The sequence below is a fragment of the Pelodiscus sinensis genome, chromosome 1 (genome assembly GCF_049634645.1).
Source record: "Pelodiscus sinensis isolate JC-2024 chromosome 1, ASM4963464v1, whole genome shotgun sequence".
Taxonomy (NCBI): Eukaryota; Metazoa; Chordata; order Testudines; family Trionychidae; genus Pelodiscus; species Pelodiscus sinensis.
The window spans coordinates 87863053-87882839 of NC_134711.1; the positions used below are offsets into that span (position 1 = coordinate 87863053).

The window sequence follows — 19787 nt, forward strand, 5'->3', positions numbered from 1 at the left end:
TCCTCAGCAAAATGTCCTGGATTTCAGGAAAGCTCCTGAAGGTTGGGGGGAGGGGAGCAGCAATGCAGTTGGAATTTCTGCACAAAAGGTCTTTGAAGGTCACTGCAAAACTGGGTCAGGGAAATGCTGACCAACAGAGACAAGGAAGTAGTCATAGAAGCTTAAAGGGAGGAGTAAAGTAACGATGACATGAGATGTTGGGGCATCTCCTGCCTTAGAGCTCCAACTTCCTGTCAGGAGTTGGAAATAGGAGAACTACAAAGTGAAGTTGCAGGCCAGGTCTTGAGGGCCATAATCCTCCCTGGTTACAAAGGGGTTTTCTTTTCAAGGTGCCCTGAATGGAAGGACTTCTGAAAGAAAGAATAAGAACCTTTATTACCCGAATGTTAAAGAGTTAGACATCCTTATGGAGGTAGAATTTACTTTTCATTGGAATATTCTTTCAGGTCATGAGATGCCCTGTTTTCAGCTTTCTGTATTTTCTTCATGCTAGAAGTATTATGTTTTTCTCTTGGTTAGAACCTAGACCATAGTGTCTAGCTATGGTCACTTGTAGCAGAGAGATCTTAGCACTTAGTCCCAGATAACTTTTTCCATTGGGGTAGGACATTACTGTATTATGATGAGTGCATATATAGGTGCACTCACTATATCCCTGCCAAAATTTTAACTGCTAAATGGGGTGCCCTTACATGCCCTCTCCTTACCCTTCTGTGTGGCCCTTCTCGCCCTGGAACGCATAATATATTTAGCCTGAAACTCTGTAACAACTCCTTCAGATGGGTATCCTTTGGAGCTCTTGCAGTAACATTACCCATTGCTTGAGAGTACATTCCCTTTTTTCCAGCTTGTCCTGATCCTAGTTACAGCCTGTGGTCCTTTTAATTTCTGAAGTACTAGTTGTTCATTATAATTAAGGCTCTGATTTTGTTGCATCATTTTCTGCATGACAGAAATGAAATGATTGCTTGATTTTAAAATATAGAGAAATGCCTACATATTTTTTTTTAAAGAAAACTGCTGGTAAGTGGGGAGGGTCAGTTCTTGGTGACAATGAAAAATACTGTGATTCCTTCTGAAATAGCTACCATATCAAAGAAGCCTTTGAAAATGTACAAGTGTGTTGTTTTGTTTTTTTTGTCCTCACCAAATTTACAGGATGCTTGTGAGGGTTGATCCCAAAATATCAATCTGCCTAGTGATTGGACTAGCTCCATTTCTCCTGCTTGGTATCATTGAAGTTGGTGGTACCCTCTTGACCTGATCATATGCAGTTTGTCTTGAAAGGCAAATCTGACAATGTGATATAACACCGCAGCCTTATTATGACACGTGATTTCCATCTTGAAATCATGTCACATTGCAAAACAATAGGGTGACTTTTAGTTCTATTCCAAATAATTTTCTAAATAAGTAATGCCCTCTTGTGCATCAGCAGGACACAGGAGAAAGCCCTCCATCCTGGTACAGTAAAGGCAGGTAGTAAATAGGCTTGACAGGGATGGTGAGTGCAGATGCCATGGTAGCATACACTGCTCTTGGGGCTAGAGGAATGGGAAAATCTTGTAGACTGATCTGAGTGCTACTTAAGGGTGCCTTGTCCTTTAGTTTAGGAGCTTGTCCAGCAGCTAGGATTCTGGTGAGGGTAGAAAGGGGTGAAGTGTGGATAGAGAAGAGAAGCGATACCCTAGAGATGCATGTCCCAAGGATAAAATGCTAAAATGAATGCTCCTAAAAAATCAAGAGTGGTGATCAGCAGATTTCAAACAGTTTCTAATTAACATGCAAAAGTAAATATTTTTTTGAACCTTATCTGAACCACATAACTGGGCTGGAAGTTCTTTGAGAACAGGCTTTGATGTGAGATTTCCTGGAACTTCTGTGCTTGGTCAGGATGACGTTACAATGAAAGTAGCCTCTCTCCATAGCATTTTGGAGCTTCCAAACTCAACTAGAAGAAGGAGATACCAAGACACCAGGATGGACGGGGGGGAGGGCTTTCAATAATTTATCAATCTTTTTCGATCCTGAAAGGTTTTTCATATGTAACCCTTCTGCCGGGTAAGCCTGGCAGTAACCAGGGTTGGGTTCAATATCTTGGGGTCCATCTCACATAGAAGCGGCTCAAGCCCCCACCCAGTAATCTGGAAAATTCACGCACCCCTTGGCACCTCTGAGAGGCAATGCTTCCCCACTCGCAAGCACTGAGTCTGAGTATAGGAAAGAAACATTTAATGAAACAGAGAGAGAAGTCATATGGCATTAACTTGGGGAAAACACCACAGAGTTCATAACCCAAACATGAGCCAAGCCCCACCCCCCAGCCAAGAATCGCCCAAAGTCCAAAGAGTCTGACACCCCAAAAGTTTCTGTCCCTGGTCCGTGCCACCAAGAGTCCCAAAGTTCACCCGCAGGATTTCACCTCCCAACCTGGGTAGAAATGGGGGTGGGGGAAATAGATAGGGGGCACCTTATACGAAACTCCGCCACGCTCCACCAGCTGTCTCATCCCACACCACTGGATGCTCCGCTAGGCGCCTGCTGCTGCTCCTCATCTGCTGCTGCTGGTCACCGCTCCTCGCCTGCCGCCACTCCACACCATGCCGCTGCTCCTCGCCTGCCACTGCTCCACGCCACTGGTTGCCGCCACTTCACTGGCTGCAGTAGGCCTGGTTCTCAGCCAAACCAGTAATTTCAGCTCTCAGTGATTTCAACTCTTTAGTCACCAGCTGGACTGGCAAATGAATCCAGCTTTCACTGGACTAGCAAAAGAAAAGACTCCTCAGGGAGTCTGCTTTAGGTTTGTCCTTAAAACAAAGGGGGAAAGGGGCAGGCTGGGCCAGTCTCATAGCTCACACCAGGCAGGTGTGAAGCATGCTAACTAAAACCCTTTAACCCTTCCCCCTAGCTCAGTTCACTCAACTCTGAAAAGGAGGAGGTTTGTTCTTCCGAGACCTCTTACCATGATGGTGGTGTCTCTCCTGCAAGCACTGGTGGCATGTTTTACAGTTCCCATATTTAGGGGTAGCATGATTAGTGACCCCCACAACAGTCCCAAATTATATACAATTCTCCACATTCCATTCCAACACTGACCTTCCATCAGCCCTGGCTGAATGGGATTTACATAACCACACCTCGGATTCTCTCCTGAGCTGTATTTACATATCAACAGTTAACAGTTAATTACCTTGCAAAGCTAAACAATTGTAGTGGGCGCGCACACCCCTCCTTTTAGCTGGCTGATAGCAAGCAGCAGTTCAGCCCCTGCTTACAATAGAATTTTGTTAATCTCAAGACTTGATTGATGTCAGACAGCAATGGGCAACCAAGACTAGTGAGTGGGCCACATGAGTGGCCCTCCTTTGTCTCAGTGGACCGCAAGATTGAAATCCAGTGAAGGGCAAACTTGGGCCCATGGGGGTTTCACCTGCAGACTGTGCACCCCCTCTGTTCCCTTCCCCATGTGCCTCTTGCACACTTACTTACTCCTTCCCCTCCCTCTCAGCACTTTTAAAGCACCATGAATTGCCTGATTCACGCCCCTAGTTGTGTACTCAGGTGTCCACTTTCATACTCCCCAGCCCACACTTATGGTAGTCACAGATGTGTTGAATCAGGACTGGGGAGTGCATCTGGGGAATTTTCAGACTCAGAGCCTGTGACTCGATGACAAGACACTTCTTCACATCAATGTCAAAGAGCCTTGGGTGGTTCGTTTTGCCCTTCAGACCTTTCACAATGCTATGTGAGGTCACAGCATGAGAAATTCTGACAGACAATACCGCCACCATGTTCTGTATCAAAAAGCAGGGCAGCACTCGATTGTTGCTACTGTATCGGGAAGCTCTCCCTCTCTGGGATTTTTGCATAGTCCACTCTATCCACCTGGAGGCTTCTTATCTCCCAGGAGTGTGGAACATGGTAGTGGATAGTCTCAGGTGATTGTTGCTCAGCCTTGCGTGGTCAGTAAGACGCCCTCCATGCCATCTTCTGCTTTGGGAGTACAGGAGCTGCCGAAAAAGCTCCCCACTGTCAGCCGAGCCGCAGTTATACTTTACTTTCACTTTTGACACTGAGCTCGATCAGCATTGGAACGTGAATATGCAAATGAAGCCCAGGATATTTAAATCCCGGGCTCATTTGCACTTCCAAAATGCTTGATTTGCATCCCTCTCTCTGCAGAGGGATGCAATCTAGACATACCCCTACAGTGGATCACTATAGGGATACCCATCCCAAAGAGTTATCTTTACTGCACAACCTCCTCTTCTATTAAGTATTCAGTGAATTAGAAGCTGGATGCTTAGAGAGGGATACACAGAGGTGTTGGTGTATGTCTCTTGCAGATCTGTACAGAGAATTGAAGACTCAGGAGGCCTGGAAGGCAGGGCTTGTGTTGCTAGAGTCTGGGGGAGTCGGGGAGCTCACTCACAGCAGACAGATGATCTCCTTACTCTAAGAGCAAGTGGTAAGTGAAATGTCCTGGGAAGATGGCCCTAGGGTTGGCAACTCAGTTGTTAGCTGTTATTTTCCAGCCCAGCATGGCCTGTAGAATGCCATGGAGCCCAAGCTAATGGTGCTGCACACTCCTGTCATCCAGAAGAGCTGGTTGAGTTCCCAATTCTCACTCCAGCTAGGCATCAGCGGAGACTGTTGCAGAATCTTGTTAGCTTTCCTTGTGCTGTGCCACATAGGAGATCTAGATTTGTTATCTCATTATTGCTCCAAGGCTGGGTGTATTGAAGGGAAAATGATCATTGTACAATGAAAAGGACAGCAGAGATGCATAGAAATGGAGTGATGGCTGCCAGAAATATCTGTACCAATTGTTCAGTGGGAGGGGCCCACGCTGGCACTCACTTAATTAAAGCTGTACCCGTAACAATTACTGAGCTTCTTCAGTCCCTGACAGCTTCTTGAAACATTTTTGCATGTGGATTCACATTTAATCCTGAGGGAATTCTGCACATCTGCAGACTCACAGAACTCTTCTATACCACATGATTTTATATGTTCCTGCATAAAATCCATTTTGCACAAGAAGAGCTGCAGTTCTGTCTTTTGCCCATGAGAGGCTGCTTTGGTGCCAGAATAGTCAGCTGCATGAACACCCTCAGTTCCTCTACTACTCCTGCGGCTTCCAACCCTTTTCAGTACTTCTGACCTGTGCCGGAAATACAGTTCTGTATTGTAATTTAAATGCATTATTCAGTTTCTGCAAGGAATCTATTTGTCAAAAAAAATGACCAGAATAGTTTTGTTTGTATTGTTCAGACATAGTTGCTGACACATATTTTGAAATAAAATACCAAAATAATTGAAACTGGCAAAATTAAATGTTATTTTTAGAACTAAAATATGAGGCATTTTTCAGAATTTTTGTTTTTTGGCACAGATATGCGCACAGCAATGCACACTGCATTTCTGTCAATTGAGAGATGTTGCAATCGATTGACCTCTCTGTGTCCCAAGACATGTTGCTCATATGTGTTGCACCATGTTTCTAGTTTGATCCTCTACATTATTAACAGTGATCTCTTGATATTTTTGCACCCTAGGCTGTGTTTGCCAAATGTAAAGAAGAGCTGTCACAAAGAATGGATTGATCTGTGAACTCCTGGAATGTCCAGTTTTGAAGGAAACCACAAGCCAATAGGTATTTAACATTACAGAACCATAGGACACGGATAGTGGTGGGAAGCTGGGTAAACTGTTTTGATCTGCCACTTCTTTACAGCCTTATGCACACAAGGGAAATATCTCAAGTGTCCCATAGTTGCTAACACTGGTTCAGATCCACCAGTGTGAGTGATGCTAGAAGCCCTAACATAGACAGCCGGTTACAGTGGAAATAACCTGAGCTAAATCGAGGGCCATGCGGGAAAGGCAGAGGAGAGATGAGAATGGTGATTCTTCTTCGAGGGATTGCTCATATGCATTCCAAATTAGGTGTTCATACATGTATATGCACATTAGCTGGAAGACTTTCCCCCACCAGCTAGCTGTAGGATTGCCACGTAGAGTCGTACCTCTATGGTGTACATTATAGCACCCCACTTTCCTCCCCTCTCAGTTCTTTCTTCCCTCCAGTGACCGTTAGCTGGAACTCACACTCTTTCCCTTCTCAGGGCCACTAGTAGGGCCTAAGGAAAAGGAACAGAAATGTCAGGAGACATCAACAGCCGTCATCAGGACGAGGTTCTGGCCAGTCAAAATCCTCATCTAACCACAAGTAGCAGTTTTGAGTGTACAGTCGAGGATGGAGTGTACCAATTGTTTCTTTAGATGGCTGTTTCCTTGGATCCACCCCATCTTACCTTCTCTTCCTGACTATCTCCTTTCTACTGTGCATGGTCCAAGATCACTTTGGTTCATTGAGTAATGTGCACAGTAGACAGAGGATACTCCATCTAGTTTTCCTCTCTCCTGCTCTCCCACCTCCACTCCCCATCCCTCTTCATGGACTTTTCTCACGAGCAACTCCTTATTCAGGAGATGCACTTACTCCTATCTCTAGGGGCGATAGAGGAGGTTCCGCTGGCAAGAGACACTGGAGGGAGGGAAGGAGCTGGGTGGTGCACCCTCCCTGTCCCTCAACCCCCAACCATGCCCCCTAAAACATTCCTCTCTGTCCTCTGGGGCAGGGGTACACCCCACAGTTTTGGGAACCTTTGGTTTAATCTAATAATCCTTCCTCTTCCCAGTCTAGTCGCCCAGTTAGTTTGATAGTCTGGTATATGCCATTCTTGGCTGGACCAATACAGCTAGTCTAGTACATTATTCTGCCTCCTCCTGCATTAGATTAGACCAGTAGTGCAATATCTAGCAGAGAATCCTGGATGCTATAATATTGGATCTGAACACAGTGATCCATGTAGTACAGGGCCAGGACAAATTGGTCTATGTTCCTAAACTCCTGGGCAATGCTCCCCTCTGGCTCCAGCCCGTCCCCACTCTTTTCCCCCAATGTCCCACCCCTACCCGGTGGGACATTGGGGGCCGGTTCTGTTCAATATCTTCATCAGTGATTTAGATATTGGCATAGAGAGTACAATTATTACGTTTGCAGATGATACCAAGCTGGGAGGGGTTGCAAGTGCTTTGGAGGATGGGTTCACAATTCAAAATGATCTGGACAAACTAGAGAAATGGTCTGAGGTAAATAGGATGAAGTTTAATAAGGACAAATGCAAAGTACTCCACTTAGGAAGGAACAATCAGTTTCACACATACAGAATGGGAAGCGATTGTCTAGGAAGGAGTACTGCAGAAAGGTATCTAAGGGTCATAGTGAGTCAACAGTGTGACACTGTTGCAAAAAAAAGCAAACACGATTCTGGGGTGCATTAACGGGAGCGTTGTAAGCAAGACATGAGAAGTCATTTTTCCACTCTACTCTGTGCTGATTAGGCTTCAGTTGGAGTATTGTGTACAGTTCTGGGCACCACATTTCAAGAAAGGTGTGGAGAAATTGGAGAGGGTCCAGAGAAGAGCAACAAAAATGATTACAGATCTAGAAAACTTGAGCTATGAGGGAAGACTGAAAGAACATGGCTTGTTCAATTTAGAAAAGAGAAGACCGAGAGGGGACATGATAGCAGTTTTCAAGTATCTAATAGGGTGTTACAAGGAGGAGGGAGAAAAATTGTTCTCCTTGGCCTCCGATGATAGGACAAGAAGCAATGGGCTTAAACTGTAGCAAGGGAGGTTTAGGTTGAACATCAGGAAAAACTGCCTGCCTGTCAGGGCGGTTAAACACTGGAATGAATTGCCTAGGAGGGTTGTGGAATCTCCATCACTGGAGATATTTAAGTGCAAGTTAGACAGACACCTGTCAGGGATGATCTAGACCAGGGGTGGGCAATAATTTTTGGCAGGGGGCCACTTCAAAAATTTTTAGGCTCCCAGAAGGGGCGGAGCCTAAACCAGAAGGATGGGGCCAGGATGCTTCTGGGCTACCCCACTCACAGACTATGATTGGTCTGGGGGTGGGAGAGCCCTTTGCCCCCCACTTCCAGTAGGCACCTTTGCCCCTAGCAGGGAGGGAAGAGGCTTCCCACATTCCCCCACCCCCAGGCCAATCAGGGCCTCATGGCGGGGGAGCTGTATGAAGCTTCCTTCGCCCTGACCCCGCCTTGCAAGAGCGAATGGCACTTGGAAGTGCTGCATGTTCCTTGTAAGGCAGGAGGAAGTTTTGCATGTTCCCCCACCCCCAGGCCCTAATTGACCTGGGGTTGGCGGAGCGGCAGGGCCTCCGCAGGCCGGATCAACCCGCTTGACAGGGCGGATCCAGCCCGCGGAGGCTCTTTTGCCCACTCCGATCTAGACAGTGCTTGGTCCTGCTGTGAGGGCAGGGGACAGGACTCAATGACCTCTCGAGGTTCTTTCCGGTTCTGTGATTCTATACTCCTCCTCTTCCTACCCCTACCCCACCTCTTCCCTCTCAGTTCTGCCCACAGCTCCATCATGCCTTCCCCTTCCCCCTCCAGTGCCTCCCGATGCAAAACAGCTGATTGGTGGTAGGCAGCTGGGAGGGAAGGGGAAGCACTGATTGGCACACCTACAGGCAGGCAGGAGGCACTGAAAGGAGGGAGAGGTTTTGATACCAGTACTGAGAGCCCACCATTTTTGTCCATGGTGCTCAAGCCCCAAGGTAGCCATAGAGTCAGCACTTACAGCTGCCGCTGCTGAAGACCGGAACTGAGCCCCACACCACATGCACACTGAAATGCTGGGGCCCCCCAAAGTGTGGAGCCCAGCTCAGTCAACCTGATTCAAGGAACAGCGCTGCCTCCATGCAATCCTGCTCATCTGCTAGAACCATTGTGTGAGGGCCAAGCACAGTCTGGTCCTAACTCATCTGATGTTGTCCAGTGAGAGAAAGCGCTGCTGTCAGAAGTCAATTCAAAGTCTTAAATTTTCTTCAGAGATCGCCTCTACCAGGTCATATTGCTTAAGAGTTTGAGGCAGGTCCTGGCTATGATTATAGGGAAAGCTCAGAGACTGAATGATGGAGGCCATGGTCTGAAATCATTCCACAGGGAGGTAGGCCCTTGCTTGGGTTGAATTCAGAACTCCATCCTCTAAACTGGGAGGAGAGTCGATTTGGACTCATTGATAAGGAGGCCTAGATTGTTGAAAGTGCTCCTGACTAATGTCACATGTGCCTCTACCTGAGACCTGGATCAACCCTTGATGAGTCACCTATCCAGGTATGGAAAAACCTGAACCCTGTTTTTGTGGAGGAAGGTGGCAACCACTGCTATACACTTCGTAAAAACCCTTGAGGCTGATGAAAGTCCCAAAGGGAGCACAGTAAATTGGTAATGTTTGTTGTCCACTATAAATCCGAGGTATTTCCTGTGGAATTGATAAACTGAGATGTGAACGTATTTATCTCTCAAGTCAAGGGCAGCGTACCCATAGCTCAGATCCAGGGAAGGAATTATAGATGCCAGGGAGCCCATGCGGAATTTGAGCTTCTTTATGAATTTGTTGATTTCTTGCAGGTCTAAAATGGGTTGATGCTCCCTTTGGCTTTTGGAATTAGAAAGTAGCGGGAGCAGAGTCCCTGTCCCCTGATATGTGGAGGAACCAGTGGGCCCACAGACCAGAGCCTCCTTTTCCTCCCAGAGCACCAGCTGCCAGCCCCATCTTCATGGCTCTCCTCCTAGCCACGCACTCAGGATCCCAGTTGCAGATCCCATGCCCAGAGCACTGTGCCCAGTGCCCCAGTTGCCATCCTCAGTCCAGACCCCTAGATGTGGGCCCACCCTTCTTCCCCTTACCTCTGTTAGCATCCCCCTCCCTTCCTGGAGTTGTGGCCCTACTCCCTGTCCCAGCTGAGGAGGGGGCATCAGAGAAAAAGTTTGGAGATTGACAGATTAGACAGATTATTCGTTTGTTCTGGTGTGGCAGGAAGAGAATTACTGGATTCTGTGGTCCGTTTGGCTATTCCATTGTGGCGACTCATATATTCTCCTGACTGAGCTCTATAGTCCCTTGTGTCATCTGAGCCTGCTGCTCTTCTCACTAGTCCTTGAACAATGGAACCTTTACGATGTTAAAAAATTGATCATAACCGACCGACTTTCACCAGACGTGACATCACTGCCTGAGGCTTTAAATTCCGTTAGCCCAAATTTGATATCCAGTCTCAGTTGGCGGTTTCTCCCCAGCTCTGTGTTTGGTGTTGGCACAGTACAGGAACCGAGCGTTTTCAGCCCTTCCTCATCTATGTACTTTGCAGCCTTCTTTTCTGTGCAATAGAAACTGAAAGCCACACTTGTCTGATCTGGTTCCACGGGAGTGAAACTGTAACTGGCAACCTCATCTACTGCCACCAAATCCCCAATTCCCACCAGCTTCTTGAAGAGATCTGTGCAATATTCATAATTATCTGCTTTTGAGACTCTCTTTTTCTGTGTGTCATGGACAGCAATATCAAATGTCTCACATACCGCTACTCCATATGTCAGAGCGCTGATTCTCGAGGCAACAATTTGTTGATTGTACCCAAATAAAACGGCCCCCTTTACAATAGCTGCCTGAGCTTCCAGTGGACACAGGATATGGTACTGCTCCCTAAAGGTCTCATAGATCTCCTCCCTCAGGATAATGCTGGAAGCAAAGCCACCGACCAGTAAAATATATTGGACCATGGTCGTCTCAGGCTTGCTGAGGATTTCCAGCAAGGCATCAATGGTTTGTCTGATACTGTAGGCAAAAAAGCTCTTCATTTTTTCGTATGTAATCATGATAGACCCATCACACCACTCAGCTCCCTCCACATCCTTGAAGAAGCGGGAGATGTCTTTGTGCTTGCGCTCTGCCACTTTTGTGAGGTTGTGGTAGCAATGTAAGTAGAGATCATCTTTGCTGGAGGAGCATTTTTGAAGCCCAAAGTTGTACATCATCTGCTGGCATTCTGTTGGGTGATTCTGCGCATATTCATCCCATACTCCTTCGTGGAAGATCTCCTTCAGGAACTCTTTGAAGTTTTCGTCCACTGTGCTGCCTCCCCATCCTCCTCCCGACGCCTTATGTAATTCTTTCAGGGATTGATTCTTTTGGATTTCATGTGCTGTGATGTCTATGGTGCCACCTAATACCCAAAATGAATAAAATTAGTGAATTTTATAAAAAAAAAATTTTACTTCCATTTTTGCTGAATAGAAGGCTGCTTTCTAAAGACAGTCCCTATCTTTACAAACATTAAAAACAACCCTCATGATTGGCAAGTGTGCTCTGGATATTGGGATTCAGAGCTGCCCATTCTTTAAGTCATAATCTTTCTATACCCAGGGACTTTAATTTCTGCATGCTAGACACTACCAAGCACATGTTGGTGTCTAATAAATAGTTTTCTCAAACTCAGCTGAAAGTTAGTAACAGCTGTGAGATACGACTGTCTGCTTGTTGGGTGTTCAGTGACCTGTAGGAAATGTACTGATGAGTCAGTCTAGTATCCAGTGAGCAAGTGTCCACACCCTAGTTGATGTTAAGTCCCTTCTGGGTTGTTTGCTGAGATGGCAGAACTGAATAGGTATGAAAACTGACATCTTTTGATATCCACCCTCTGGCAGAATTGAGGCACAGTCAGGGTAGCTGACAGACTTCACCAGGTCCTGGGGAACGGGAGCCCCTTAGAAGGGGCAGGACCTCAGGCAGAAGGGGTGGGGCTGGTGGCTAGCCTCCCCCAGCTAGTCTTTCAGCAAAGCCTGGTGCACACTTCTGGCAGCGATTTAAAGGGCCACGGGCTCCAGCTGTTACCGTTGTGGCAGTGGCAATGGCTGGGGGCCGTGGGCCTTTTTAAATCACTGAGCCCTGGGGCAGCTGTCCCTTTAATGCCTTCCCTCCCCCTGTGGGTGGACCTAGGTGTAATGCTGAGGACAAGGTGTCTGCTGGAAGCTTGCACTGCTGCTGCCCATGCTGAGCTTGTTCTGAGGGAAGCAGTGTTGTGTCTCACAGGGATGTCAGTCTTTCATCAGCACTAAGTTCACACGTTACACCAAAATAAGACCTAGAAACTAAAGCAGTTGCTAGGAATCAGTGTTGCTTCTACAGCTGGAGGTTATGAATTCAAGCTTCACCATAGGGAGCTTGTATGCAGTGGAGCAGTCTGGCTCTGACGGCAGCAAGCTGCGCTGCTAGGATCTGATTAAAGTCAAATGAAGGCAATAGAATCCTATGGACTTCAAAGGACTTTGGATCGTGCCCTTAAAGGGGTGACTCATTCATCCCCCTTTCTGCCAACTAAAAATCCTGTCCAGCTCCTTCTAAAACAAACAGGTCATTTGGGCAGTGCCAGACTGTCTTCTGTCCTCCCTGGTTCTTTTGTCCATTTTTCTTAGTTTGGTTTTTATACTGCCCTGACAGGTAACCAGCTACGACTCTTTTCAGCTGTCTGTTTTGAGATCTTCTTGGAGAGTTTCTTACAGCAAGAGCTGGCCACAAGCTCTGCCTGGACTGTCCCTTCTCCCCAGATAGTGAAGAGATCGAGGATCTCACCCTGGCTGCTCAAGGCATATTGTCAGGCTGCTAGACTAACATGGCAGCAATGTTGATATATTTGATTCAAGGAGCAAATGGACTGATCCTGGGTCTGCCACAGTTTTTAGGTGATGCAGGGAACATCTCAACTTGGCCCCAGCGCTGTGGACTGAACTAACTCAATTTGCATTAAACTTAGTACACTTTTGAAAGAGGACTCCAGACTTCTCTGTAAATAGGGAATTAGTGCACTGCAGTGGTTTGTGCCATGTGCCACGCATTTCCAATCAGCACTAACTCAACAGCTGCCTGTTTTTTTCAGGTAGAAATAGTTTGTTTAAATTAAAGAACCCAGAACAAGCACAGCATGGGGGATCAGAGTAGGGGTGTAAAGGGTTAATCAGTTACCCAGTAAGCAAGCAGCCCACCACCAGTAGGATCAGTTAACTGGTTAACTTTCTAAACAGGCTTTTACATCCATAGTATAGAGCTCAGTGACTTGCTGTCTATGCAAGAAGGGTCTGCAGCTGCTGAACAGACAAAGTCTGCACATAGCAGAGATTCTACCTATTTAGGAGAGGAAAGGTTACCTCCGCAATCCACCACGACATACTGGGTCCCTGGTGACTCCTCAAACTTTTGTCTGTGACCACCTTCTGCCACAAAGCCTTCCTGTGGGAGCTGCTTGCACCAGATTGAGGCGGCTTCTGGTTCTAGAGCAATGATGAGCTTCTCAGAAAGCATGTCACCGATGAGGCCTGCCTAAAATCACAAGAGAACCTGATCACACCGGGAATGGTGGTGGGATTCTGGCCTCCCACCACTGAGATGCACCATGAGCACTGGATGTTGGCCAGGTTCTTCTAATCCCAGGGAAATTGGGGTGGCCTATCTGGAATGGTCTGTTCCATCTTGTCTATTCTCAGCTGTGACTAGAGCCAGATGAGTCAGAGGCAGGTGAACCCCCCACTCCATGTTCATGGATAATTCATGAGCAAAACTGTAACTTGGTGTGGTCTGGGAGGGGAATTTCTACCTGATTCCAGCCAGTATGAGTGTATGCCACCGCACATGAGGCTCCATGGCCCCTGTAATGGCTCTTCCAGCTAGTCTCGCTACAGATGCTTGTCTCAGAGGAGGCTCTAAGTCAGTAGATGTTTGTTGCTGCATGCAGTAATGTATAGAAAGCAAGGCAGGGTTCCTCCTCCTTTTCTGTACTGTAACATTTCTCCCATCTGGGCACGATCTAGTCAGGTTCCCCCTCTAATTTAGCAGCACAGAAAGGGCAGAGCAGCTATGTCTGAGTTCCAGATTGAAAACACCTGATGTTTTTAAAAAAAAAAAAAATCAGTGCCCCCAATCCTGGTTGATCAAGTTCTAAAATATGGTTTGTTTAAATGCCGAACTTAGTGGGGGGGGAGGAGAGGAATAGAAAATTATAGAGAATCTGAAGCAGTCAGGCTGTTACTCACTTTACCTCTTTAGCTGCCAGTCGCATGAACTGCCTGGCAGAAGCATCCCATATGGCTGGAACAGTAACGACCCAGGTGACATCATCAGTGTCATAGACAGCTTGGTATGAGGCTTCCTGTATGGTGTTCAGAGCATGATCCTTCATGTACCGCAGACTTTCTGAGAACACCGTTAGGGCTGGAAGCCTCTTTCCATTATCTGCGTCCAGTTTCATGTGGGAAGTGATTTTCTAGAAGTGAGAAAAAACAAATCACTTTGATTTGTATTCAGGTAGTGCAACCTGCTGCTGGGAGTGTTGCCAGTTCCCCTCCCTGCCCCCAGTGCAGCCAATGCACTGAGAGTTGAACCAGTGACCCCCAGAGTCAAAAGCATAAGAACAGCTTCTCCATAACTGGGGACTAGTGCTGAGGAGGACATGGAACATGCTCATCGATGAGTTGTAGTACTGCCTTAGGAACTGTAGTCATGGACCAGGGCCAGTAGCAGATACAGTTACTTTGTGGAGCATAGCCCACTGCATTCCAAGGGTATGTCTTCACTACCTGCTGGATCAATGGGCAGCGATCCATCCAGACATGATAAATCAACCATGGTTGACTCTGGTATGCCAGCAGAATGAGAAGCTTCACACCCAGGTATCTTGTTTCAGAGTTGCTGAGTAGATTCTAAATGTGCTTACAAGCAGCAGCTGTTCCCATCACTGAGTCAATAGCTGCCTGTCTGAATTTCCAGTGAGAAGAGGAATCTATAGCCCTTATCTAAAGAGGTGCAAGTATTGGGTTGTGACTTTCACAGCAGACACATCTCTTGGTTCTGCACAATTAGCTGCTGAATCACCGTTGTTGCCTTCCATATTTGTAATCTCTTCCCTTTTGAGTATGTTTCTTGGCTCAGCTTTCCTATGGTGAATGTGTGGAATCTTCAGTACTGCTTGGCCATACTGGAAGTTTTCTATACCGTTTCCAATTCAGCTACTGAACATGTCTAGTAACTGCCTCTTCCCTAAGTGTCTCTGGGTCCTTCTACCTAGGACCACATGTGCAGAGACACAGGGGATTCAATTAAAACCCATGTCTCTTGTCCATAGCTTTTCGCCCTTTCTCTCTACTTTAAAAAAAATCAAACGCTGCAAAATAGGCATGTTTTCCCAATAGTTGCATTTAACCAGCTTACATGCATTTCTTCATCCTCTTTCATAAGTCAGTCCCTCAAGCCCATTAAGTACTTGGGTGGCCACACAAGTTTTCACCCAGACAGCCCAGGTTCCAGTTTGCCATTTGACAAGTCTGGATGTGTGGATTTTGGATCTTTGATAACTAAGTGGAAGGAAGGAGGCTGCAGGGCTAGGGTGTTCATGCAGCTCTGCGTGGCATGGGGCATGCGGGGGCTGAGGCTTGGGGGAAGAGGTAGAGCAGGGTGAGACCTTGGGGGTAATTGGCGAGACAGGATTGGGACCTTGTAAGTCTTGTTACCAGCCATTAGAAAGGTGCCAGTCCTAGTAAGCAGGTTCCCTGCTCTTTTCTGAATTGGCTGCTCGGCAGAGATTGCATTTACCTGGTTGTACAACTTCATCTTGAAGTGGTGGAAGTAGTACCATCTGTGAGCTTCGCTGGAGGGGAGCGAGTTGTACTTCATGACGGCATCGTAGCCAAACTTCTGAAACTCACGCTTTTCATTGAAGAGGATGCACGTTGGGGTCTTCAGAGTGTTGAGCCCATGCTCCTGTCCCCAGTACACCTGCCGGATTTGATCTGTCCGTGTTGCGAGAGAAAAGCAGTAGCCGCTGTAAGATGTGCCGAAATCAATGGCAACAATGAACAAGGACTTGCTTGCCATGATAGTGACCTGGAGAGAGGGAGAGTCTCCTACACAGGTTGTTAGAGCAGACTATTTAAAGTGAAAGAGTTTTACACTGCAATATGAAACCTAGCCCCTCCTTTTCGATTGGCTGGACGGTCACTGCAGACTCTGAGGGGGGGGCAGAGCTCTCTACATAAATTCTCCAAGGAGGGGTCAGCCTAACTCTACTGAGGTTTTGATCTGCAAGGGATCTTGAAAGTGCTAGCACCCTGGTTAGGGCTGCTTCCCTTGCTTGTTTGTGCAAGCAGGGAAGTACTTGACACTTACAGGTCCCAGACAAGTTCTGTGGATCAGCTTCCACTCAATCCCTCTTCCCTCTGCCCCTTCCTCTTTGGAAGAGACATTGCTATTTTTATAGAAGCATGGAGCAAAGTGCAAGGCCTGAGTTTGGCAGAGCTCCCCAAGATGCTTTGCAGGGTGAGGAGCTTGCTGACAGAACTAGGGCTTCAGAAGAGACCTGCAGGTATGTTGGGCAATGGGCACAGTGGGTAATCACAGCATGATTAACAGGAGCTCTACGTTTCTGTTTAAAAGTGGCGGTGTGACTTGCATGCAGAGTTCTTCCTGTTGTCAGTGTCTGCAGCCAGACACTGCACGTTTCTGTTTAATATCTGCTCATTTCAATCTAGGATGAAGAACACAGATTTTTGCAACCAAAATGACAAGATTCTGCACTTCCCCCTCCCCTGTATTAAAACTGAGCCTTGATTTTGCCCCAGTTAGAATATTGGCATGTTTGTTTAAAGCAGCTGCACTGCAAAATGATTGTTTGGCTCGTACTGCCAAGGGAGAGCAGGGTTTGCTTTTTTTACTGACCTTGACCTTTTCTGCTCATTTGAGCTCACCCGCAGGCACGCGCACATGTACGCTGAGTCATTCCATGGTCCAATGCGAAAGCTTGGCCAGTACGCGTTTAGTCTTCACTACGGATCAAGTGAAGCTGCACTGTTCAGATCCAAAGCTGGACTTGCTCATGTCAGTTCCATATCAGGTGTGTATGTGCCATGGGCACATCATTGCTTAACGATTTTCACAGACGGATGCCCAGACAGCTGGCTCCATTGCTTCCTGGAGACTTGTGCTCATATGCTGGTATAAAGGTACTGCCATCCCCACGACGTTTCAGGTCCCTTTTTACCGCCCATGACGGGTGCTGGAATAATCGTCTTCTCTTGCATTCACAAGCCTTCTCCAGTGGTTCACTGTTTAGTATCCTCAGGGCCACTGACTGGGGGAAGGGCAGAGCTGCCCCAGGACCCAGAGATTTAAAAGGGCCTGGATTACTGACCGCTGGAACCCCAGGCCCGCTGAACTGCCACAGGAACCCCCGGCAGTATGGGCTGAGTACCACTGAAAGTCTGGCTGGAGGAGGTTCACCACTAACCCTGCCCCTTCTGGGGTCCAGAACCACCCCACATATCTTGCCCAGGGGCCTGGCTATTCTGTTGGCATTATTGAATAGCCAGTAAATAGTAAATTAACTTGTTAGTTAGCTTAGTCAGTCCTCTTTAAGGACTCATTCCTGGGACTGGGCATGCCCCGATCCCCAGGTTTCAAGCCTTGTGCAGCCTGTGCAAAGCCAATGCCAGTGAGTGATACCCACTTCAGTTGCCTTAAGTGCCTGAGGGATGCTCATATGTGGGGCAAATACAGGATCTGCCACAGTTTCAAGACGCACCCAGAAGGATAGAGACATACCTTTAAACACCCTCCTGATGTAAGCTGCTCTTCAACTGACTTCAGAACGCATCTGGTCACATCGGTGTCCGTACACAATGCTCCATTAGCACCAGGGCGCGCTCGACACTGCATGCCATCACTGGCACCAAAAAGGGTATAGAGAGAGGGCACTCCCCCAAGCCAATTGGGCACTGGAGAGACTCAGGCAGCATGATGCAACCCAAGCAGGGCCATTCACCTTCCCCACAAAGGTAGGCATCAGGAGAATCATCACCTCTCACAGAGCTGAGCCTGGCCAGAACCCCGCCCTGCACACCAGACAGCAGTACAGGCAAGGCACGTCCAAGAGCACCCTTCATGCTGGAGGCCGTAAGTGACCAAGGCTTTAATGGCCCTACTAGTGCTTCCCACACCCAGGGATCTCCCTCCTGCTGGGGTTGAACCTTCAAAGCCAGTCACTTTGAAGCCAGCATTGAGCTTACCACAGCAGTCCCCACTTGGCGCTTCAGAACCCAGACTGCAGTCACCAGCTCATCACCTGTTCACCAGCACCGGCCGTGCAAGATGCATTGATCTCTTGAGTCCCATCATTGGTCATCAAGTCCTCGGTTCCAAGCACCGGAGTCCTGATGCCATCATTTCCTTGATGTAGCCAGTTCCCTGGGACCTAAGCCTGATCCTGTTAAGGCTCATGGGTCTGCCATTTGAGCCCTTGGTATCATGCTCCCTGCTGCTCCTCTTGCGGAATGTTGCCTTCCTAGTAGCAATTACTTCAGCCAGGGGAGACTCAAAATTTCAGGCCTAACCTTTGTCTCCCCCATACACAGTCCTCTTCAAAGACAAAGTCCAGTTTCACCCCCACCCTGCCTTTCTAGCCAATTGGTATCATACTTTTACATCAACCAAGACATTTTTCTGCCTGCCTTCTTCTTCAAACCACGTAAGTCTGAGGAGGAAAGACACTAGACATTAGAAGGGCCCTACCCTTTTATAGTGACAGGACAAGCCCCTTCAGAAAGTCAGTGCAGCAGTTTGTAGCAGTCACAGATAGAATCAAAGGTCCTCTGGTGTCCTCTCAGAGGATCTCATCTAAGATCACAGCCTGTGTCAAAGCCTGGTGTGAACAAGTGAAGGTTCTGTCTCTGGCCATTTATCAAGGCCCCCTTCACGAGAGTGTAGGCATTTTCAGTGGTCTTCCTTGCTCAAGTACTGATCCAGGACATTTGCAGGACTGCAACTTGGGCACCAGTTTACACCTTCACCTTGTGCTATGTCATCACTCAGCAAACCACATGTGCACATCCTGGAACTCCCAGTCCACGCCCAAGGGCAATGCTTGTGAGTCACCTGACGTGAATTTGACATGAGCAAGCACCTGAAGAAGAATAAGCAGTTACCCACCTTTTCATAGCAGTTGTTCTTCGATATGTGTTGCTTGTGTCCATTTAGTGTCCAGCCCTTCTTACCCCATTGTTGGAATTGACAGCAAGAAGGAACTAAAAGGGTGTGGAGTCTGCATCACTTCTGATACTGGTGCTTGAATGAATGCCTCCAGGGGGTGATGGAGCTGGCCATTTGGATATCACTAGGGAAAAATCTCTGGCAGTGGTGCATGCAGTGTGCACACCTGATGTGGACAGACGGGCGCAACTAATCTCAAAGAACGAGAGTTGTGAAAAGGCGTGTAATAATTTTTTCCATGAAAATGTGGGGATATTTGGATCTGGAGTTTTGGGTACAATCAATATACAGATGGAGCAAGCTCAAGCTACATAGTTTAGATCCTGTTTCAGTTTTAAAAGGGAGATTTTCAACAACATTGACACCCAGTAAAGAATCAGAGAACTGCTCCTTCAGTTTAATATTAAACAGCAATTCATGGACCCGTGGTGGTGTTGAAGTTACTGTACATTCTCTCAAGGGTTTCATGGGTTTCATCCTTGTATTTTGTTTCATCTTAGAACCTTAGAAGAGAATTACAGATTTGTAGTTGCCACTAGCCCCTGACTCCCTTATGCTTGATATGGAGAAGATAACTGTCCGAACCTTGTTTAGTCATTAACTGAATTGCAGGAATATCTGGAATCTGGAAAACCTGAACTGGAAATTTCCTCAAATAATATCAGCATTTCTTGTCCCAGGAGGAATCAAGAAGCAGAGAAGCATCCATGAAACTGAAAAATATCTTTATATTGTTACAACCTATTTTCTCCTTTCTTCTTCTTCAAATGAGATTCCATAAAATAAGTATCTTTAAAAAAACAAAGTTGATTTAAGCA

The 19787-nt window shown here is 47.1% G+C and overlaps 2 protein-coding genes across 9 annotated transcripts in view; one reads left to right on the top strand and one right to left on the bottom strand.

Annotated features, from left to right (window-relative positions):
• Positions 1–46: 46 nt before the first annotated feature.
• On the bottom strand, positions 47–15804 carry LOC102445741 (heat shock 70 kDa protein 12A-like). Of its 4 annotated transcripts, none has more exons than XM_006127821.4 (5): positions 15523–15804; positions 13973–14197; positions 13086–13257; positions 8680–11107; positions 47–350 (listed from the first exon to the last, which is right to left on the bottom strand). In XM_006127821.4, exons 1-4 carry the CDS (start codon positions 15802–15804, stop codon positions 10059–10061), a joined length of 1728 nt encoding a protein of 575 aa, XP_006127883.2. In that variant the 3' UTR covers positions 47–350; positions 8680–10058. The 4 variants fall into 4 exon arrangements, with proteins under 4 accessions (XP_006127883.2, XP_075791459.1, XP_075791455.1 ...); XM_075935344.1 differs by having other exon boundaries at positions 6033–11107; XM_075935340.1 differs by having other exon boundaries at positions 47–1951; positions 2471–11107.
• Positions 4351–19787, top strand: part of LOC102445507 (uncharacterized) — a 60004-nt gene continuing 44567 nt past the window's right edge. For 3 of the 5 annotated variants that reach the window (XR_012905716.1, XM_075935426.1, XM_025187100.2), the window contains exon 1: positions 16164–16291. Coding sequence is in view for 3 of the 5 variants with exons in the window: in XM_075935426.1 (XP_075791541.1) it covers positions 16191–16291 (101 nt within the window). In the remaining 2 variants the exon portion in view is untranslated. Of the gene's footprint in view, positions 4472–5561; positions 5660–16157; positions 16292–19787 lie in introns of those variants that run through there. The other 2 variants (XM_075935448.1, XM_075935435.1) reach the window with 2 other exon arrangements.